Source organism: Ambystoma mexicanum, chromosome 10, assembly GCF_040938575.1.
Source record: "Ambystoma mexicanum isolate Mex_15411 chromosome 10, UKY_AmexF1_1, whole genome shotgun sequence".
NCBI lineage: Eukaryota > Metazoa > Chordata > Amphibia > Caudata > Ambystomatidae > Ambystoma > Ambystoma mexicanum.
In genome coordinates this window covers 474,426,550-474,451,040 of record NC_090932.1, presented here as the reverse complement: position 1 = coordinate 474,451,040, position 24,491 = coordinate 474,426,550, and the positions used below count along the sequence as shown (strand labels likewise).

General features: G+C 43.4%; 1 protein-coding gene across 1 annotated transcript in view; it reads left to right on the top strand.

Annotated features, from left to right (window-relative positions):
• Nucleotides 1-1,160: 1,160 nt before the first annotated feature.
• LOC138492891 (alpha-1,4-N-acetylglucosaminyltransferase-like) overlaps nt 1,161-24,491 on the top strand; it is a 338,960-nt gene continuing 315,629 nt past the window's right edge. Inside the window, exon 1 of the mRNA XM_069620204.1 lies at nt 1,161-1,599. Coding sequence (XP_069476305.1) covers nt 1,189-1,599 — 411 coding nt within the window. The 5' untranslated portion in view covers nt 1,161-1,188. The remainder of the gene's footprint in view (nt 1,600-24,491) is intronic.

Here is a 24,491-nt window from a genome sequence, read left to right as displayed (position 1 = left end):
TCAAAGCACCCATAGGGCAACAGGGAGGGAATATGTGAATGAAAATCAAACATAACAATGAAGGATAGAGGAAGAGCTACTAGGCCTTGTGAGCATTCAGAATGTGCAAGTGCCGAGAGAGAGAGAAGGGATGAGGGGTAGAGGGATAAGTGCAAGTTGTTACCAGGAGGGACATGCAAGGGAGTGTGCAGATGTAAGTGCCTAGGAGAGTAGTTAGCTGCCTATTAATAAATAAGTACACTGGCTAGGGCTGATGGTAGTTGTAGTCCAAAACATATGACGAGCAAAAATTGCAGTAAACTGCACTACGCTACCAATACTATGTTTGGGGAGCTTGTGCAACAGTAGGAAAGCCTAAGCATAGCACATTTCACCCCTATGTGACTGCCCTCATCTCAGGGATGGCATTGGTTATTCAGGCTGCAGGACAGCAGATAATGCACCATGTTGGGTATGTTTAAAACCTTTCACCTGGGCAGTGCAAGTTGGATTTAGTACCGCTCCCTGCAGAGAGTGGAGAAGGGCAGTTAGTTTTCCCTTAGGTGCATTATTGATGGATAAGAAGCAAATAAACACGGGGGCCATGGTCCGAGAAGATGTAGGGTATAATACAGCAGCAAAAGGCACAGTATGAGGTTGTAAATATTACAAATATTGCTGACAAGTTTGTATCTCATCTTTTGTTATTTCACTCCACACCTGCCGACTTAATTTTCTTCTTTTTTTCTATTCCTGCTCTTCTCTTGGCTTCCATACTTCGCTGTGTAAACCTGATCTGCCTTGCATACTTATTGTACACTTTGTTTTAGTTCTTCTAAAATACTTCTTAATCAAAAAGGCATCAGGAAAGATCAAGTTTAATATATCACACCTTTCACCCTGGTCTATGGCATATTAAAAATGATGGAGTGGTGTACCTTTTTGCACTTGGTTGACCTTGAACAGTTATGGCAAGGGGTCATTTATGAGGATGTGAAAGCACAATCCTTCATATGGGGGAATGTGCCCCTCATTCATTCCACTGATGTTAAGCTCAGACAATGAAGTAACATGCGCTGACTGCCTGTGTAATTGAATCAGTGAAGCTCGTCTCTTCTGCACAGGGCCAACACCTCCCTTTTGCAATTATTGAAGCTCGTGTGCGCCTGAATCCCCGATTTGAGAGAAGGAGGTACAGGATCGCAAGCAATGCTGAAGGCTTCCCGTATAATCATCATCTTCATGTCCATCACCACATGCACTTTTCTCTACAGACTGGCCTTCAAGATGGACTGTTTTCTGTGTGTACCCCTGCCCTTCAGAAAGCCCCCCAGCATAGATGATGTCCTGAGGCCCGGCACTGGTATCATTTTCTTGGAGACTAGTGACTGCTTAGAGCCTCGACCTCTGGTTTCGTGTGCACTGGAATCGGCTGCCAGGATTTACCCCGACAGACCAGTGGTGTTCCTCATGAAGGGGCTTGTGAACCATACCAAGGAGGAAATAAACTCCACACACAAAGCTTTCACACTCTTGTCTTCTATTGGCAATGTTTTCATGTTCCCGCTCAACATGGAAAAATTACTCAATGACACTCCTCTGTTACCGTGGTATGTTAAGGTAAGGTCAAGCTTGCACAAAATGCTGGGTACATGAACGATGACGAGTTTTTCTCGAGCACATACTAAGGTAAGCTGGTTAAGCTGGTTCAGAAAAATGTATCCGGCTTCACTGGAGTCTGGTGGATCTCAGATACTTAAACTCAAGCGCATCAGCAGCATCTCAGTGATTCCCACACAACTTTGCTGGATACACTTTATGCACTCTGAATTGGAGGTGCCAAGCCTCAAACACTGTGGGCAAATCTCCATACTTCACACAAACTGTCTCATTCAGAGCTGCAGGGTTTCAGACACCCCTGTAGCACATGTTTGGAACGCTTGTGCACACTGCTGGTCACCAACACCTCAGAGTCTGTATGCATGGGGCCATATAGAGGTGTTTTGTGTATAGGCATCACTCTCTGGAAAGTGCAATGAAGGCTGCTCAGTGAGCTTTGAGTTCATGATTTTGTTTAATCCCACTACCGACTCACAGTTTCTCAGGCAGCATGGTGCATTTCTGCAAGTGTGTGATACCACTTCCACGAGTGAGAAGGCCAACTGGGTGTCGGGATGTGGCTTGAACCCTCTTATTTATTTATGTATTTATTTATATTGTGCCAGTAGCTCACAAGCCTCGGGGTGCAGAAGCAAGGACACATGGTACAACCATAGATTGGGACAAGACACAAGATGAGACGTGCATGACAAAATGTCTTAAAAATGAGAGGGTGCTTAGTTAAAGATGTGGGTTTTCACTTGTTTGCGGAAGCACATATAGTTTGCTTCTATTCTTATGTGTGCGGGGAGATTGCTCCACAGACCAGCGACTAGTATGGGGAAGGATTTTCCTGCACCAAACGTGTGCTTGTGTGGAGCCACTGTGATCTTGCCTTGATCTGACGATCTGAGTATTCTACTCGGTGCGCACCAATAGATTTTGGATTTTAAGTAGGCTGGTTCTTTCCCGTGGATGCATCTATGCGCCAGTGTCAAGGCCTTGAATTGGACTCTATTTTCAATTTTAAACCAGTGTAGCTCTCTTCTCGAGTCGCTAATGTGTTCGGATTTGTTTTTTTTCTTAATGATCCTCGCTGCGTTATTCTGAACGACTTGATAGCTCTGGAGACATTGTTTGTTGGACCCCCAAGATTAGTGCGTTACCATAGTCCGGGTGTGATAGAATGGTGGCCCTTGCTATGGTAGCGCAGTTGTCTTCTGACAGATAAAGCCTGATGGCTTTTAGTAGTCTGAGGTAGTAGGTGCATGTTTATTTTTATATACAGAGCTTGAGCTTCAGTCCCCAGTGGAGCCTCCAGCATCATTCCCAGGGTTTTGATGTTGCTCAAGACTTGTATTTTGGTGTCTTTTATCTGGAACAAGCTATATGTCAGGGATAGATTTGCTGTGGTTTGGTGAGACCCAAATACCATAAGCTCTGTTTTTTTGCTGTTCAAGCACATCCAATTTGTGTCCATCCATAGTTCTTCTGTATTATAGACCATGGTTAAGTGTTCATTGTCCCTGCTTAGTTCGATCACCAGCTGAGTATCATCAGCATGGTTGGGAAAGAAGATATTAATGTGATCGAGCACTTGGCATAGGTATCGTGAGGAAATAAGGGCTCCAGGCAGCAGTGATGAAGAAACAGTAATTTATTTCATTACAGCGACAGCGGCCTATGAGAGCCGAGTGCCAACAGGGATTAACTTATACTTACATCATAACATATCGCAGGTATAAGTTGAAAAGTAAAGGTGATATGCTCGAACGCCACATAAGATTTCCTTTTTCAGAGAGAATTTATCTCCCCAGTGTACCCCAGAGATCCTATTTTTTAGAAATTACATTATTCAGCCAATTGCTTCTGTGGAGAATTTAGCTGTTTCCTCTAACACTGTTTTAAGTAAGTTGTGATCCAGCAGATCGAATGCTGCACTTAGGTCAAGTAGGATAAGAAGGGCAGCCCTCCCTTTTTCCATGATGCTAAGCATTTTAGTTTGTAGGTCGAGCATGGCGGTCTCTGTTCTTTGGGCTGGTCGGAATCCCGATTGTTGGGAATGTAGGGATTCTGATGCTTCCATGTCGACCTGTAGTTGCGTGGTGGATATCTTCTCCATGATCTTTAGAATTAAATTACAATTAGTAATGGGCCTGAGGTTGCTGGGGCCTCTTGGGTTTCTTTACCAGTGGTGTTACTGTGACCTTTTTTATGGCTTGTAGTACTGACTGATCTCTGAAGGATGTATTAATGATTTTCGTCAGTGTGGGTGCGAAAATATCTGGGTGTTCCAGAATTATTTTAGGTGGCAGTATATTTTCTACACAGGTAGTTGGTTTCATGGTGGCAAGCACTTTTATCATATCCTCAGAGGTAATTTCTGTGAATTTAAAGGTTTCAATGCCTTTAATTGTCACCTCGGTCGGGGGAATAGCTGATGTAATTTTGCTGGATTGGGATTTAGTTATTATATCCCTCGCTTTGGCAATTTATGGAAGAACGCAATCTGAGTTTTATCACACTCTTCTTGAGTCGGTGTGAATGGGGGAGAGATTGCTTTAGGTTTCTCTATAGATTTCAAGATGTTAAAGTGTGTGCTAGCGGAATTGGCTGAAGTTGTAATTTGGTTGTTATAGACATTTTTTTGCCTCTATTATCCTGCTCTTAAAGGTTTCCTCACTTTCCATCCAAAGTGCCTTATTGACTGGGGTAGAACCTTTTAGCCATTTGTTTTCTCTTTTTCTTTACTCCTTTTGTTGTTGAACAAGTTCTTCAGAGAACCATTGTTTCTGTTTAGGGTTAGATCTGATGGTTTTGGTTTATGGCGATGCCTTCTGGTCCAAAAGCTTATTAAGGTGGAATAGTAAGTTTGTCAGTAGTGTATCACAGGAATCGTCCTCATTTTGGTTGTTCTTGACTTCAGCTAGGCAAAGTTCAAGTTGGTCTCTCTCTATGTTTTTGAACTTCTGATATATTACTCTAAGTGAAGGATTGGGGGACTTGGCTTTGTGCAAGGGGATGGTGACGAAAAAGGTCACACTGTAATGATCTGACCAGATACATGAGTCAGTTCTGCAGCCCTGTGACTCTAGATTGTTTGTAGGACCCAATCTAGTTGGTATCCGTTGTCCATTGTTGGCTCTTGATTTACAACTTTGAAATCAATGTTGTTTATTAGTGTCTCTAAATTGATGGCTTCCTTGTCCTTGAGGTCTCCATACCATCGATTGAGATCCCCAACTGTTAGTGTGGCAGTATTAGGTCCTTTGAGCAGGTTGAGAAGGTGGGTAAGCTCCTCATTAAATTCTGGTGTGGAGACAGGTGGCCTATAAACTACAATTAAGTTGAGGCTACTGTTATCTGTTGGTAAATATTTTAAAAGCAGGATTTCACTTCCGCTGCGCGATATGTTACTCGGGAACAGGTGAATGGAGTCTCTCGCAATAATTGCTACGCCCCTTTCCTTGGCCTGTTTCTCTGTTGGTATAATATATGACATAGCCATCTGGGACGGCAATGTCAAAGGTTCGGTCTATCGGCTCTTTAAGTCCTGTCTAAGTGATGCACAGGATATCGATATGTTCATTGATAATCATGTCATGTATACACTGAGCGTGCTTCTTTAGAGACCAAGTATTTAGTACACTGAACCTTAAGTCTGGTTTGGGGGTTGTTTGACTGATGTGTCGGTTCTTTGGACGAGTTGGCTGTTTGTCTTTTTTTGGGTGTCTTTTTTTTGGCACGTTCTTCATTGGCAGTGATTTGTGTCTCGCTGGATCTATCTTGAGCTGTTTGGGTGGCCATTTTGGCCAAAATGATGCATTGATAGTTAAGACTGTCTAACAAAAGTTTGTCTAGGGGCAGCAGCCCCATGCTTACCAATGGTTTGGAGCGGGTTCTCTGTGTGCTCACGGGCAGCCTTTCTGCGATGGATGCCGTGGACCGCGAGGACCGGCGCAAGACCAGCTTGGCTCTGGAAGTGCCGGCGCAAAAGCGCCTGACGTCTCTATAAGAGCAGAGCTCGGGACGATGGGAGCTGTAGCCCTCAGATATCAAATGGATGGTCAACACAAGCTTACAATAAAATCCGGCCTAGTGGTTGCCTTACAAACTATGCTTGACAAATATCAGGTCAGAGGACAGTTCTGAATGCACACAGTGAAATAATATGTACAAAGCGACCATTTCAGTTGGCAGAATTACACGGCTGCTTTAAAGAATTCACAGCTTTAGGGCCTCATTACACGGAAGGCGGTAAGGGTTAACGGTCACCGGTAATGGTACCGGTGACCGTTAACCCTTACCGCCTTACTACGAGGTCCCTTAGCGGGTTGGTACTTTAATGCCTGCTTTTTGCAGGCATTGAAAACCAACCTGCTAAGGGACCTTGGTGCTAATAACGGCACCGCAAATTTGCGGTACCGTAATTAGCACCTTCCCCATTCCCATTATGCCCTATGGGGCAAAAATGGGAATGGGGATGGGCAATGGTGGAAGGGGGAATTACCGCCCGCCAACCTTGGAATAGGGCGGTAATTCCCCTTTCCGCCAAGGCGGTGCCGGTATTTTACCGGCATGAACCATGGCGCTAATAGCGCCATGGTTCTCCGCCTACTGTGTAATGAGGCCCTTAGTGCTTGCAATGTCAGGTCCTGTCAGGTCACAAGACACATTTATTTTCCTTTAGTGCAAATCATAGACACTAGAATCTTTTCACTACTAAACCCAGTATTCCCACTACAGGTAATTCAATTACAAAGCTACAATTGCCGTGTTCCGTCTTAGTTTTTCTGTAAGTTGAGGTCCGACACTGCATATAGATGCTGAAACCCATTATTACAGGCAGCAGTGTGCAGTGCCATGTCACAAGTGGGAGTATGTCTGACACTACACTGTCTGCTAGAATTGAACAGGAAACCGAATATGGCATAGCACCACATTTCAAAGTTTAGAATGTACCCTGCTTCTGAACTCTCACAATGTTGGCTCATAAGGAATACGAGGCCCATGACGAAAGATTGATCTGCCCAGAGTTAAACAATTTGGTCAAGTGAAGAAGGCGGGTTTAGAGCACATGGCCCCTGTGTCCCTAAGCAATTGTTTAGCCAAATGGGAACCTGTCCTGCTACCTGTTAGTATGCTTGACTCTAATTTAATACAGATATAAGTGACCTTGCGAAAGCGCTGTGCAAGAGGCAAATTTCATACAGAACTCTGGAGAGCTGGACCCCATGGTCTTTACAAATTAAAAGCATCATTAAGAGTACAGCAGTGTGGGAAGAAACGGTGGTAATGCAGTGGTAATTCAGTTAACACTACCTTACACATCGCTGTACTACAGCTTCGGTGGTAAGGTGAAGTATTTTCCTCCAGTAAAATGCTGAAGGTAAACTTAATGCCCAGAAAATTGAAAAATCAACGCAATTACCAGCAGCAGATTTACTGTTGGTGGTTATTCTGCCAAAATCCCAATTGAGTCCAATTGAATCCCAAAATGGGGCCTTGCACTGCCTACCACCACTTATAATCCTGCGGTAAATCCATAGGAACAAGTGGCAGTAATGGTTATTCAATTTGGCAGTATTTTGACAGATTTACCACCGAAATGCCAATATACTTGTAATGAGGTTCTTTAAATCTGTAATTATTTTAAGCATTTTGTACATACCGCCTCAATTGCCAGTAATTCCAATTCTGGGATTGTTGCATGATAGGATGTCAATTTGCACTTTCCCTTGCACTTTCAACATCTTTAATTTAGGAACTGTAATGTTTTCAGAATCATTTATGTGGTGATAATTTATTATCTGATTGGTTGTAGTTCTAATTCGTCTAGGTTTTATGAATTGTAAATAGATGTTCGGATATATGTGTCGTGTGCAAGATTTCCTATTTATCAAATGTTCAAGGTTTACTGTAAACCACAGAGCGTTTGCTAATAAAAGACACATACAAATAATAATTATATTTAATATCCATTTGTTTTTAAATACAGGGTGAAGTCCAGTTCCATTGGTGCATAAAGTTCCATTACTTCACAAACATGGACAGTGTAACATACTCCTTTTTATGCCACAGTCCTGGAACTAGTACTCCAAATCTGAGGGTCACATCTTTTGGGCTATGAAGTGTCTTTTGTGCCAACACCCCCATATGTCTTATGAAAAGGCTTCAATTTGCGAAGAACAGAGGGATAGCAACATAAGTGCAGAAATGGGCCTCTTTCTTCAACATTAGAAATCATGAATCTCGCCTTATGTGATCTCTATTATTTACAGAGTGACCCCAAAACATGCAAATTGGCCTTAAAGTAAGGCTATGCACCCTCTGTATTACAGTATTGATAATTTAGATTCTTTAATGGTGATATTAGAGTTGAATTGGTGGGGTTATCTGGAGTGGGTGAGATTAATATAAGGAGGGTGTGTGGTGTGAGGTATGGTAGGTTGTCGAGAGCGTGGGTGGGCTATCCTAGAATGGGTGTGCACTGGTGAGGTGGATGTGTGGGAATTGTTTATGTGGGTGTGTAGAGGTTGGGTGGGTGTGTAGGTGGATAGGCTAGGGTGAGTGGGCAGACAGGTGTGGTAGGATGTAGTGTGCGATTGGCAGGCAAATTAGTTGTTGGGTCGGATGGGTAAGGTCTAGCTGGGCCTGTGGGTTGGTAGGCTGCTGTGTAGGGTGCTGGTAATCAGGTATTGCAAAGGGGTCATGCATGGGGTGGGGTGGCGCAGTATAGGGCTTGAGGTACAGTGGGTAGACAGGTGTGTGGTATGGTGGGTGGCTGAATGTGCAGGTGCGAGATAGGGTGGGTGTATGGGAATGACGGCCTGTGGATAGTTGGGTTGGCAGGCATGGATAGGGTAGTGAGTAGGCAGGTGAAGGGTAGAGTGGGTGCATGGTTAGGCAGGCATGGGATTTGAGGCAAGTGTGACACAGTGGATAGGTAATCATGAGGTTTGGTGTATAGGGAGACATGGGATTGGGTTGGTAGGCATGCTAGGGAAATGTTGGTGAGTGAACTGTTGTGCGGTAGGTTGGGAGACAGGCCTTTGATTATTGTGGGAGGTTGGGTAGGCAGGTTTGGTGTGTACTGATTGGGTAGACATATGTGTTTTTATGTTTCTGTAGGGTCGGGAGTGTGGGTATATCAGACATGAATGAAATAGACTGGATGTGTGTGTGGTCAGCAGGTATATACCCATGTGAGGGGGCAGGCATGAAGTAGGGTACAGGTAGGAATAGAATATGGTTAGAAGGTGGACATGCATCGGCTGGGTGAGTCGTTAGGTACAAGTGTGGGGTAATGTTGGTTGGCAGGTATCATTCTCTATTAGTTTGGGTGCTCATTGGGGAGTGAAGGGCCAGCTGATTGCCAATATCAGTACTAGTGTGGCGAGAGGGAAGAGAAAGGGTTTGAGAAACAAACAATCTCATTCTCATGAACACTGGCAATGCTTGTGCCATACCGACACCAACCTCAATGTTCTTCACAAGATGCTGTGAAATGTTTTCCTCTTCAGGACATCACTTCAAGCAGTGTGAGCCTTATAACCTGGTCAATTTGAATGTTGCTCATGTCCCAACCCAAGCTCATCAACGCCACTAGGCTCCCCAACCAGGTATGGCCACCCACTGCCACCCTTCTTGGAGGTGTTGCTGCTTCTGGGGTGCCCGGTCATTACTGCTGAATGTAGGTGCCAGCCCCATGATGAGAACCAACAGGAGACATGCCTGCATGAGCTTCACAGGACTACTAAAGCATCTTCACCTTTAAATTCTATCACCTGTATATGTTCAGAAGAAGTTCATCAGGAGGCCCAGCCAGAGGGGCTGCCAGTGGAGGGGGCACAGCTGAAGCAATCAATAGGGAAAGTGCATGGTAGACTACTACCATGCATAGCCTCTTCTGTGTTCTTCTTTCTACTGCCATTCTCACTCTAACATATTTAGAATAATTTTTTTAATAATAGCTGCAAATGTTTTGCTCCTGGTTCACTGATTTGTTAAAAGATATGACTTTGAAGTGGATATTGAGAAATACAGATGTACAATTGTGTACAATCTCCAATTGGGTCCAGTCCACACAAAATCCTTCTTTTTTTCTTAATGTAGTAGAAAATCTCAAAAATGTGGATTTACTTAAGTTCATCTCAAGGTGAATCTTTTTATTGTAAAACCATAAGGTTTTAAGACTGTGTCAGAGACGTGATAGAATCTGATAAAAAAAAAATCACCAACTTTTCTACGCAGTTAACCATAAAAATGTGGTATGTTCTAACTTCAGAGGATAATTCACCATAGCATGTTATATTCTTGGTAGATCCCTGGTAACAAAAGCACTGCAAGTTTAATTTACCTTAAATAGTATTACCTGTATGCAACAGGATGAGTACATTCAACAGGCCCTCGTTTAATCCCCACTCTGTTTTAGTTTCCGCATAGTTTCCTGAGGGAGATCATATCAATCATGGCACTGAAAGGCACATATTTATCTCGTTATTATGTGGATGATTTAGCATTGAGATACAATATGGTACTGTCATGTACACAATATCAAACCATTAAACTATATAATGAAGATTTTTCAGAAACAACGGTCACCCATGCTCTTTTACAGTTCGCTGTAAGAGTCCCCACTTACAAAACGGTTGAATATGAATGCTCTGTTCAAAATAAGGATTCTGGTAACGTTGATAACTGTGTTCCTTTTCTTTTTGCAAAAAAAATGGTCTGTCTTTGTGAGTTAATTGACTGAAGCTGCCATAATAGAAGTATGCAGGTTTTACACAGACTTCTAAAAACTCACAAAAATATAAGAATGCTTTTTTCATTTGGGAGAACACTGCAATGAGAACGCACAGGAAGGTCACAGGTGATGCTTTGAGCATTCATGGCTCAGGCCTGGTCTTAGAGGGAATTACTTCAGAGTCCTTTTAGCACTTCTTCCACATGTAGTCGAATTTCCAGAAGAGAAGATAAACAAAATATACAATTTCCTGTAAGTACTGTAGTGATTGATGTGTGTGTGTGTGTCAAAAAGATCTTCGAAAATGTTATTGACACACTACAAAGAGCAAATAGCATTATGATATACTCAAAATGGCTATACCTAATATTGAGTGCTGTTTTACACATATCGCTTTACCTTATGCACACTAAGTTATAGGCTCATTTTAGATCTAATTCAGAGACTACTTGAGTGTCCATGCATGCATCATACTTTGGTCTAAGAGCAGAGAGATTTGCAGAAGGAATATTTCTTCTTTATGGCCACCGTCTGCTCACTGTAGACAACTCTAGATGGTCAATGTAGAGTCATATTTCTTAACAATATTTTGGGACAAAGAAGGATAGGCGCCCCTTCCAGCGATGTAGAATGACATATGAAACCCTGTGATCTTCTGTGGTAGTGAAGGCATAACATTGATGCTTATAGTGGTAACCCACAGGTCAATAGAGAACCTGGGTTTCAGCATAACATGTATGCAAATTGTTCTCGTTGGAAGGTATATTTAATTTCTGTCACATTTATTTTTAAATTACAAAATACCACTTAATGAATAGGTTCTAAGATGGGTGTTTTAATGGTACACAAATATGCAAACAAAGATTATGATAGATACCTTATGTAACTGTTAAAAAGGGAATTGAATCAAAAGTAGTGTAGCTAGCAAAATGTAATATATTGACCAGTTCATGATGTTTAAACAGACGTTCAAAAATACATAAATGAGGATAATATACTGGTTTAATACAACATTTTAATATGGAGGTTGTTAGATAACAAAATATACATTGAAGAGCACACTTTCTTAACACAGAAATACACACACACGTCTGATGACAATCCAAATGCACGCTTTCAAAGTTGGCAACCTTCTATCTTATCAACCTATTCTAAAGGGTCAAAGGAATTGCTGAAATCTCAAAGTAGTATCTAAAACTTCAATTGGAATAAACCTAAATAGAATAGTCCTGCATCTATTTAGCAGTTATAGAGGATTGATGTGTCTCAAATATTTTGGTATTGTGAAATGTTACGCCCTCTTCAGGACCAAGATAGTTAGAGCCCCACTTATTGATACTTTCCTGACATGTACACTTTAAAGTCTTTGAGTGATTTTCTTTCATTTACTGTTAGGTTATGGATAAAGTTTAGATTAAATGAAATTGGAATTATTTATAAAAATGTATTATTTATAGAAAGGTTAGTTAGGGTGCACTATTTATAATAGACACTAGAGGTTTCTCTCCTAAAATGCTGTACTTTTGGTCACTGTGTACAATTCAGTGTTGATAATGTTGGTCCAGACTTGCCTTGTTGGTTCTAAATGATAAAGTATGCAATGCATAATTCAAAGGAAACAGGCCTGCTGGGAAAATAGTGAATGGGGATGCTAACATGAACTAATATTGATGTATATTGGAAATTAACAAGGGGGGTCCTGGGAGTCCCTCTGCCAGACATTAGTCCTGTTTACGAGAGACTTACCCGGAGTCTTTAGCTCACTATCTTTCACATAGAAGAAATATCCCAAACATATCAGTCTTTGTCCTACTCAGGGGCAGTCTAGCACTGAAATGCTAGGCAATTCTCCTCTGAAGAGTACCAACAGCAACCCCAGACACGTGTTTCGGTCTGGTTGGACCTCATCAGTAGCGTGGAGCTGTGCCTCTCTAAGAATAGTGAGCAAGGGGTCCACGTCTGGATTCCCCTAGTAACTTAGGGTGAGACCCAAAGTTACTTAAATATGCAAATTAACAAGGGGGGTCCTGGGAGTCCCTTGTGTATTTGATCAAGCGTCATAGGGGACCCATACCTGGGTTATATGATAGAGGAAACCACCCAAATAGGCATTTGAAGTATCAGTTCACGTTTTAATGATTGAGAGCCTCAATATTGAATAAAGGGTATATTACTTGCTCCTCCATCTGATTGGCTGATGCTTGATTACAAACACAGAAACTAAATTTGCCAGCAGGCGAAGCCGACGTTCCACACCAAAGGACCACACCTAAGGGCATCTCCTGTCTGAGCCTGTCCGGGACCAAAGGGACCCACCATTCTCAGAACTACAAGGTAAGTTCACCCCTCAAATGATGCCATTCTTGCCAAAACACACCTCATACCTGTCCACCATCAGGCCCACTACTTGTCTCCCCCGCTCCCTCCCAACACTGAAATGAGTCATCCAACATCCTTGCCTGCTGTCATTCCATGCGTCGTGCCAAATACACACTTCTCCCCTCCGTAGTTTGTCACTGTTACCCCTGGCACAGTTCTCATGACTATCGTGCAGCTCAGTATGCTTTCAATTCAACCCTCCACCAGGCCTACCTTAGCTTCATTCTATTGTTTGTTTGTTTATTTTTGTGTGGCGCACCAAACCCCAAGGTAACTGGGCACAAGCAGTACAAGGAGGCTTTAGGCTTGAGATACATAGAGTTGCAGTCATAGTATTGCAGGTACAAAGATGGAGATATTCACAGTACACAAATTATGGTTCACAAATTGCAGGTAAACATTGATGATATATACAATTACATTACAGATATATACAATTACATTGCCGAGAGCAATATAGGATGTAGTTTCAGTTGCAGGATTTTGTGATAACAGATACTTGGCTTAGTATGTTGTTGAACATTAGGTCCTAGGGTGAGCGTCATTGGTTGTGATCCATGTCTGCATGTTGCGCTTGAAGCTAGGGTAGGTTTGATCAACCCGGAGTGAGTAGGGGATTGAGTTCCACGTTTGGGCTGTCATAACTGGGAAACCTCTGCCACCAGATTTGGCTAGATTGACGCTTGGTCCGCTGAGGCAGCATGAGTTGGAAGACCTAGTCAGGAGAGTGGTTATTTTCTTGACTCTCCGATCAGTGAGGTTCCATGGTGCAGTATTATTGAGGTATTTGTGGGTCAGGGAGGTTGTTTTGAGCAGGATTCTGTCCTTGATTGTCAGCCAGTGGTTTTGTCTTCTAATCACAGATATGTGATCTTTATTTGGAATATTTAGTGCCGCTCTAAGGGTGTTATTTTATAGCATTTGGATCTTGTTTAAGATGTACTTGTTAGCCCCCAAGTAAAGAGCATTAGAGTAGTCCAATCTTAAAAGTATGAGGGCATTCGCTAAAATGATGCAGCTGGTTGAGGATAGGTAAGGTCTGCAGGGCCTGATTAATTTGCAAGTATATGCTGATGTGGATGCTAAAGAATTGACTTGGTTTCTCATGGCTAGAGTGGAGTCAAGGTAGAATTCAGCGTTTTTACTTCCTTTACGACCTTAATAGAGTTGCCATCAATGTTGAAGGAGGAGTAATCGTTACGTTTTTTGAGGGTGGCCGAGGTTCCTCGTATTAGGAGTTCAGTCTTGTCATCATTCAGGCATAGGCAATGTGTGGCCATCCATGCCTGAATGAGGAGGTAGATTCTGTTCACAAGAGCCATGTCAGTGATGTAATTGCCCGAAAGGGGTATGAGGATCTGGGTGTCATCTGCATAGTTAGTGTAGGTGACACCCAGATTGCCCAATTTGTCAAACAATGGCTTCGTGAAGATGTTGTACATGGTCGGTGAAATGAATTATCCTTGTGGAACGCCACAAGTTATGGGGATAGGATCTGCTGAGTCTGAGGTGGAAAAGACTTGCATAGTTCTATTGTTAAGGAATGATTGTACCCATGCTACTGTGTCCTTAGAGAAGTGAGCCGCTGTGGCAAGGTATTTACAAAGGACTTTGTGGTCCACCAAATCAAAGGCGACTGACAGGTCAAGGAGGAGTAGCATGGCAATTTTCCCTTTGTAAGTGTCTCAATTTGTGTTTTTAAGTCAATCAGTGCAGTTTCAGTGCCGTGTTGTGGCCTGAAACCTGATTGGCAGGTGCCGAGGAGATGATTTGTTTCCAGATATTGTTGTATCTGAAGGTATGCTACTCTGTCAAGTATATTCAGAAGGAAAGGCACTTTCGTAATGGGCCTGTAGTTGGTTGCAATGGCTGGATCTAATGTTTGTTTTTTTCAGTAATGGTAAAACAAACAATACGGTACAAACGATGCCAGCTGGAACTATCACAGAGCAGTTTAGTCTAATTAGCACTCCAAAGCTTCACAGATTTGCTGTCCTCACTGAATGCCTACCATCTCTATGCACACACTGCATGTCTGAAACCAAAATGGTGTGTATGACACCCACACACAGAGAGCTAGACACTTCCGCATCTCACATCCACTCCAGCCTGCCTAGTAATACTCCTTGCTTCTGCTTGGCTTCCAGCACTGCCCCTGCAACATCGGGATTAGATTAGCTCACATAGGCCATGCACCTCCTTGCTGCATCTCATATATAACTTGCATGGAACACTCTGATCTGCATCAGCAGGGCACCCAGCACTAGCTTTGCAACAGCACAGACATCTAGGGTCCTGCACCTCACCACAACATACTAAGCCCAATTTGCTAAGGAATTCCCAAACAGGGTGCCAGCCAGCCCTTAGCCACAAGGCATTCAGCTCTGCCAACAGTTAGCACCATGACCTGTATTTTGCCACTAACTCCATCACCCATGATCATGATCCACCTGAACTCCACCTGTGCATCAACAGCACTAACCTGTATGTCTGCCAATCTCCCTTGAGAAGAAAAGCAAAATCATTGCACTCCCCTCACACAAGGCTTATCAACCCTATTACACCCTTCACTCAGGATAACCTTGACAGCCCCACCACCCACATCTTCTACTGGACACTGAATGGTACCGCTAGGTTATCCAAAAATGCGTTCCAGCCTCCCCAAACACTTGACTGTGCACTAATTAATGCAAGATCCACACAAGCCCATCCATTGGATATTCACAACCTAATATTTGCAAACAGCTTAGATGCCCTAGTTGTCTCAGAATCCTGGCTACACGCCATATCAGGCAAAACCCTATCCATTACCATCCCTCCCAAATACTCCATCTTACACTGTGACAGGCCTGATGCTATAGGAGGCGGAGTCGCCATTATCACAAAATCCTCACTTTCCATCAGGCAACTCAACGCCATGCAGCTCGACAACTTTGACCTACTGTCCATTAAAATACCTCTTTCCCACACGACACCAGAACCATGCAAATATACCACCCTCCAATCTTTCTCCTCTCCTTCGACGAGAATATCCTACACTTTCTCAGCATTAACATCAAGCCCACCTCTAAAACAATTATCCTAGGTGAATTCAACCTTGGTTTCAATGACCCAGAAGACACCAATGCCAACTCTGTAGTCAATGCCCTCCAAACCCTCGGCTTCAAACAGCACACCACTGCACTTACTAACTCTAAAGGGCACACACTCAATTAATCAAGCTGATCTCAACTAACTGTACTCTCCAGGATACCATGCCCATGGATGGATCATCATCTCATAACTTTCTCAATCTCTTACAAAGCCGCTGCTCATGCAAAGCTCTACCTATGCCACCTATCATAGCACAGAGCTCATGCTGCCTCACAAAAGACTGCATCTTCCCTTTTCTGAACACACTGCCACCTGATCTCCTCCCTCACCCTGACCCTGACCTTGATGTACTTGCACATTTCTATGCCAATACCATGTCTCATGCTGTCAACACCCCCTCGCTCCCTGGAAAACCAAATCTGAAACACATTGCAATTCCTGGTTCACCGCTGACATTTTAGCTCTCTGCACCAAACAACAGGAAGCTAAGGCCAAGTGGAGGAAGTCACTCCCTAACACTCACAAATCATAATTCACCCTGGCCCCACAAACCTATAAGCTAACCATGATTCAAGCAAAAGTCACCTCCTACAACACAAGAATTACCATGGCTATCTCAAATATGCATCAACTTTTCTCTATTCTGAGAGAACTCGAGTCACCCGGCTGCCCCACTCTCGACATCCTAAAAGACAAATCCTGCTGCACCAAGGTACACAATTCCCTCCTTGATAAAATTGCCCAGTTCCATACAAAAATCAAATTGAAGCACACATCCACCACCATTAATAGTGTGCCACTGAACCAATGCACCACCCCCATAGCTGTGCACAACTACCCTCCATTCAGCTTCACCAAAGTTTCTGAAGACAATGTCAGTACCTTACTAAAATTTGTGGACCCCAGAGCCACAGGACTACCTGACGTTATTCTTATATTGGGATTATGTGCAGCAAGCTAAAAAATTATTGACCGTGATGTTTTCATCGTGGTCATAGGCTGCACAACAGGGGGCACAAAGTTAAGGTGGCTTTAGCTGAATTTTAGGGGTTTTGTTGCATTGAGTTCTCACCTTAACGTCCCTGCAACTAAAGTTCTTTCCTTTAATTTCAAAGGTTTTGTTATGCCATACATAGAAAGTAAAATAAATGAAATTGTACAACCACATTCCTTCCAATTAAACCTGCTGTTACATATGTTTGCATATGTACTTAACTTTTTAAAGTATTTACATGTATATGTACTGTTGATCATTAGAAAGTTATTAAAGTGTTAGTTGCTGTGTACAAAGACTACACTTAATATATCTTAAAATAAATCTTTATAAGACTACTGCCCATAAATATATACTTGTACATATCTAAAATTGGTTTTGTAGCAGTGGCTGTCAAAATACATGCTCGGCTAAATGCAGCAAAGCGGGAAGGTCTACTCGCGAATCCCACATGGGATAATGGGATAATTACGGCTGTAATAAAATACATAAAATGTATTTTTTTTACACACACTGTTGGAAAGGATCAAGAAAACGTGCTTGGTCCATATTTACAGTATGTGTTTCTATTATCTATTTTAATAATTGAAAAGTTGGCTCTGAAAAGGACCGTTATGGGGCATAAGGAAAAAAGAGGAAGGAAATGGTAAGGGAAAAACACTAGGATTCGTACATATAACAAAAAGTTTTAAAAAAGATGTTTTTAAATATATACATATGAGATCAGTTTTAAAAATATAATACATAACCTATCAGTCTTAGAAAGGATTATTTCAGGTACAAACAGTGTACTTTTTTACACATTGAGGCCTATAGCTGCTGGTATGGTCCAATGAACCCCTGGCTATGACCCTCCACAGTTGTTGCTGCAGTTAAACGCGCCTCCAATATTCAAAAGCCTTTTGGGCTACACCGTAGCTGCGGGTATTCATCTATGTTTAAAAAGAAAATAATATCCTTCTATCTGAAAAAATAGAAAACATAATCAGTTAAAAAACACACACACTTTACGAAACAAGATTTGATACACATGTTTTTTATGACCCTCATATCTTGTATGCAGTGCATCACATGCACTGTATAAGATACAACATTTGTGCAATCAGCACCTTTGTTCTCTTTCCACATGCTAATCTTTGGGTCAATGGAAAAATAAATCCAACTTGGATAAAATAAAAATAAAACAAAACATTAGAAAGCTAGGTGTGAGCAGCGTTTGTGCAGAATCAAACGCCACGCATTAAAGGTGCTGCCACCAACATCCAGAGACTTGCAAGACCTGCAGCACTCAATTTTAAGAATCATCAGAAATGCTAGTGAGGTTCAAAAAGAAGGCTTTTCATAAACTGCCTACACATGTGCTGCTCCCATCTCCAGCAGCACCACTATATTTTGAATATAGGTTGACCTTTCACAGAAGTAACTGTCCAACACTTGATGCAAATCCACTGGGGTGATGGGGAAAAATACAGCTAAAACACAATACAAAAATAAACAATGACTAAAATGAACTTACACAACACCATCAATTGTACTACCTCACAGAAAACTCAAAACAGCTAAGAATACTGCATAGCAGAAACTGCATTAAAATGACAACAAATACAATCAAATACACCTTCAACCTCACTAACATTAATACACAAAGTAAATGCCTGCATATGAATGCCATTGATTGACAAATCGAATATTGTAGGTCCATGTTAGTGAACGTTAAACAACACATTAAACAATGCTTCACACACAATCAGAGCAGATAAAATAAAATGATAATAAACACCATCTGATAGCAGTAAATAATATAACTAACACACACAACACTGCAAATAAACCTTCAAACATGAAAATATGTATTAACACTTACTTTCACATCAGCCACATTCCTGCCACATGCACAGTGAGAGTTCTGCAATCAAAAGGATAACATTGCAAAATATGGTGGCTTTTATACTTTGCAAAATGAATACCAAAAAAAGAGGACTATATACTGTGATGCTGGAAATGCTTTGGAGGGCCAGTGCCTCCATGCCCTTGTCCTGTACTCCCTTATCATGTTTGTTCTGTGTTATTCTCTGCCAGGAGTCAAGTTGGGACCCCTGGCAGTGCAGCCCTTCCTCTTTCTGGTCATGGTGAACAGAGGCCACTGAGATACCCCATGGCAAGCATGGGAGGGGTTACAACCCTCTACTCCTAGTGTATGTATCTTGGAACCTGTGTGTTGCCCAGAGAGCAGTGTATGGGCTGGTGGCAGCTTCATGCAGATATGACAGGAGCTCTGAGTATCCTCAATGTTGTGATACCCAGGCCCTGCCATAGGAATCAATGGATTCCTGATAGAAGGCAAGATGGCCCCTGGGGCTTCTTGGTTTTTATTGCCTGTTACCATGTTTTCCCAAAGTACAGGGAAGCCCTGCCTCGGTCCCTTCCCCTGACTGGCTGTTGGGTGGAAGAACCATGTATGGTATTGTGTGGAAGTCCAGTCCAGTTTGGCTAGAGCATTCCCAGTGACTGCATTTTGTGGTTACACCCTTGGGGTGGATCCTGTATGAATAGAGTGTGTGGCCAATATTCATTCTATGCTATGGGTGTCTGATTTCTGTGTGTGTGGCACAATGAATGAGACAGCCCCCCTGAAACTGACATGAATGTAATGTGGTGTGCTGAAAGTCTGGGTGCTTGCACCAATCAACATTCCTTTTTATGGGAGTCTGAGTGGACGTGAGCGGCCTGAATGCCTGTGAGCCTGAATGCCCTTCTGTGTTATTGGCTGACTGAACCTGGCTCAGCCAGAGTGAATGAGGGACAGATGAGTATATCTGGGGACCTCTCACCAATTTTTTCAGGAGCTGAAGACGAAACTTGAAGCTCATCCTTGAAGCCCAGCTGGAAAAAGAAGAATGGCTGCTGCATTTTCTTTGATGAAATCTAAAAGCTGTCGAGACCTATCCCCGAGCTATGAGGGACAATCATGTAAAACTTGCTGCTCTTCATCGAGGCACTCTGGAAGCCAGTCTCAAAAGGCTGTCAAACGGAGAATGGGTCCACTGAGAGTCATGAACTGAAGCCATCACTATAAATCCCTATGTCCCGTTGGAAAAAGTCAATGTCGTCGGCTTCCAAGGAAAGTCCGCTGGTGCATTTCCTGCCAGTGCTCCACTTTTCTTTGAGGGTCTTGACGCCCTTTGTCTCCTGTTTTAAAGGGAGTCCACCCTCAAGGGATCCATTGACGAACCGTCGAAGAAACTTTTCCATCTCAGGTACATTGGGGTGAATTAACTTTTTGGCTAGGAAGCCAGACTTATTAAACATTAAATTAACTGGGCTTGTTAATACTTTTATTACAGGTTGCCCAGGTGGGGGGTCCTCACACATAATTGTGTCTCTATAGCTAAAGGAAGCCATTGTGGAACTTAACCTGCCTTCCGTCCTTATGATCCATGTTGATACACATTGCTGCATGATTTGTTTGCTACATAATAACTGTCAGCAGTCGATGCATTTTAAAGGAATCTTAAGATAAGTGTGGTACCACATAGAAACTGTATATATTTGTCATATTAGAATTCCCAGAGTACAAAGTGCATTGTTAATTTTGTACATATCTCTGTACTTATTTTTATATAAAGAACTGTGTGAGCACATAACATAATGTGTGACATTCCTTTGTGGGAGGGCTTGGGGACTCACTGTACTTAATAACCAGCCTGCATCACCTCCTGAGAGCTTAATACTTGGTTGCTCATCCATACACTACCATATAGAGAACCTTGGCTGGGGTGCTCTGTGCCTCTGCTCTGTCATATAGAGGGCACAAGTACAGATACCCCCTCCAGTCTTTACAAATACCAATACAACTACTAAAATTGATGATGCATTTTCACTACAACCAATCACAAAGAGCTACACAAATAGAACAGTAACAACAACCAATAACAAACAAGGAAACTCACAGAAATCTATTTTCCCCACCCAGCCTCTTCCATAGCCGTGACTATTTGACGTGGATGCAGACCTTGCTTTACATCCGGAGCCACACGTACATTTTTCTACAAGCCCAAAACCAAACTAAATCAGCCTTCAAATCTTCAAATGATACAAGAGAACACCAAAGCAGATAAAATAACACACAATTAAAATTCAATACTTTATTATCCATTTAAAAATATGCTTCTTGCACAGACAATTTATAGTCTATGAACGTGGCTTTAAATATAAATCCATATAAGAAATATAGTGACGAAAAGCATTGACACGCCTATGCACGTGCCTTTCAATATATGCAGTTATAGAAAGGCTCTTCATGGTTGTTTGCTGTTTGCGGAGCTATATTAAAAAAAACTAAATACAAATATGTATTTACACTACCACAAACTCCAAAGAAGTGTCCTTAACATGCCTTTCAGCCCCCTCGACTCCCCATGGTCCCCACACTCCCTTGGTCTCTCCCAATCACCCAAAACAATCAATGCATCTATGATGCTACCCCACTCAAAATGTCGGATGGCCGCACATACCACACGTCCACAAACAGACGACGTGCCATTTGCCAGAATATAGCCGTGACTGCACAGGGTGCGACATCTACCCGCAGATTGCAACGCTGCACACTGAGTGGCTGCTGGATACCCGTGAATAATTACAACAGTATCATCAACCAATTACAATCTCGAAAACGCACACATCATACATACCCTGCTCATCCAAACTACTCAAAATTCAAACTAGAAATAATTTTCCTGGAACAGAGAAACACTGCAGATATTCGGGCCAATTCATGGACTAAATGTGCACCAAAAAGGGGAGCGCAAGAGTGAAAATCGCAGCGCAAGCGTGAAAATCGCAGCGCACACGTGCCAAAGCCACGCACATCGATTCATGGAATTCAGTGCGCGTGTAAATCCTGGGATGTGCGCTAAAATCGTGGGTGGCGCACGTGGGCGCACACATCATTAAACGGAGTGCGCTACACGCACAGGGAAAGCACACATAGCGCAGCACACACAACAAAAGTGGGCAGAACAAGGGGCGGAACACATGGGATGGGGAAAAAAGTGTGAACATTTGGCTGTTACGGGGGAAGTACTGGAGGTAAATGCTTGCAATGCCCACACGCGCGCCAACAACACGTATTCATGGAATCGAACAGGGGAAAGGCGTGCGCCAAAAAAGACGCGCCAATCTGGAAACATGTACGCCAGCAGGAAGCAGGCGTAAGTGGCCCCGCGCAGCATAAAAGTGCGCGCAAACAACAAACAAGCTCAGACGCTACGATGAATATACCGTTCCTCGCAGCAGTGGTCGTGGGACACCGCAGGAGGAGGAGGATAGCCAGGCCCCGCATTTTTTTACCCAGGACCAGCCTTTCTTTGATGCCTGATGATCAGGTCTATGGGAGGTACAGGTTCCCACGACAAATAATGCTCGACCTGGTGAATGAGTGGGAGGATGACCTCACATCACCCACCCTGTGCTGCAAGCACTGAGCCCCTTGGAAAAGGTGCTCAATGTACTGCACCTCTTGGCTACTGGTTCATTTCAGCAGAAAAGTGCCATAGTGGGGGGTGTGTCACAGGCCAAACAGTCATGCAGCCTACACCAGGTGTTGGCCATCATGACTGCACACCCCTCAGTCCGCAGGCACATATACATGCCCAGAACACCTGCAGAAAGGCAGGCCGTGTTCCAGGACTTTTAAAGGGTGGCACACTTCCCCAAAGTTCTAGGTGCCATTGATTGCACCCATGTGGCTCTACATCCTCCCAGGGCCACTGAGCACACATATCGAAACCGCAAGCACTGGCATTCAATCAACGTGTAGGTAGTATGTGATGCCAAGGGAATCATCACTTCAGTATATGCCAATTCTCCAGGGTCAAGTCATGATAGTTTCATTTTCGGAATGTCACCCCTAAACCGGGACCTGGAAGCTGGGCGGCATGGCGACTCATGGCTGATTGGTGAGTATAAAAGCCTCTGCACATGCATGCATGTCAGATACTGAGTAATGTGACAACCCCACTAATGATAGCCATCATCACCTCCCCAGGGGACAGTGCCTACCCTCTGAGCACCTACATGATGATGCCAATTCGGAACCCCACCACACCACCCGAGGTAAGATACAACACAGCCCATATTGCAATATTGCAACCCGGGGCATAGAGGAGCGCACATTCGAAGTACTCAAGTCACGCTTTCGCTCCCTTGACCGCTCTGGTGGGCAGCTGCTATATGCACCCCCAGTAGTGTGCAGGATCATAGTGGCAGCATGTGTCCTGCACAATTTTGCAACCCGCCGGGGCATGCTGGTGGACATGGTGGTGCCCCCACATCCCCAACCACATGCACGGCCGCTGCGCATGAGAGGTGAAAGGGCACGTGGTGAGGCAGCCCGTACCCAGCTTGTGGCAAATTACTTCACCTAAAATCCTGCCCCTGCGGAGTGCACACAGGCCTGGCACATACCAGCTGACAATCAATGATGATGACAAAAGGGACAGTCAACTGTCACAACCATACCAGCCTGAGATTGTTCACCTGGAAGTGTTACATTGTGTGCATCCCTACCTACTTAAAGACACCCAATGCTGTGTCACAAAAATGCACACATTCATGCAGCAGGAATGACTACTCCCTTGCAAAATACCACATAAAAATAGTGCCATGTCACCCAAACTCTCCCCATCTCAGCTACCCAACACACCATGGCATGGCATGCAATGTGAAAGCAACCAAATGAATGCACAACACATGACACAAGTGTCACAAAGTGCACTGTCCCTAATGTAAACAGGCCACAGACAATATGCTCTCAGTAATCAATAAGAAACAGCCCACATGAACAAATACTTACCAGCAACACAAAACATCAGTACAGGATGACACCGTGGCAATATATGACATCAAAAAATTAAAGTAGTTCAAGTCTCACAACCTGACTAAGGCAGCACATCGACCCCTTCCAACTGCAGAGTGTTGCTGTCAGGCAAATGTCTCAGTGTACTGCATACAACATGAACTGCATCTGCAACGGAGATGGCCTTGCGAAGACATGAAGAACCTACATGTATATAAGGAGAAAAACATGGATGCACAATCACATATCAATACACCATGCAGTGTAGAATCCAACAACAACCCCCACTAGGGATGTACACACAGTTTTAGCTACAGACTGCCCACACAACTCATGGGAGCCCAATGCCACTGTGTAAGTTACTGTCACTTGGTCACACCCTTTGCAAGCCCATGGAAAGGGGAAGCAGGAGGGGTGTGTATCTGGAAACCAAGCATCTAACCCAAAGACAGGACAAGCCTGCATGTGCCCAGCTGGAATACACAGTGGATGCCCACGGGAGCCACACAAAGCAACACACTGTAAAAAAAAAAATGGCCATGTGTGGACTGGGGGGGAGGCCACCCAGGAGGGATGAGGTACAGGGTGCACCCCAACACCCACATGCGTGGATGTTGAAAAAAAAAAAAAACCTCCATGGGCTCATGGCCTGCACGGCTACGCTACAGTGTGAGAACTGCAGTCGCTGTCATCACCCTCTGCTGCTACATCAGGAGGTGGCTGTGATATGGGAGGCAGCCCACGCAAAGCTCCGGTATGGTCCTCCATGGCAGCCAGCATGCAGGTCTGGAAGGTTTGGTTCTGCAGGATGATGGTACGGAGATCCCCATGCAGCACCTCAC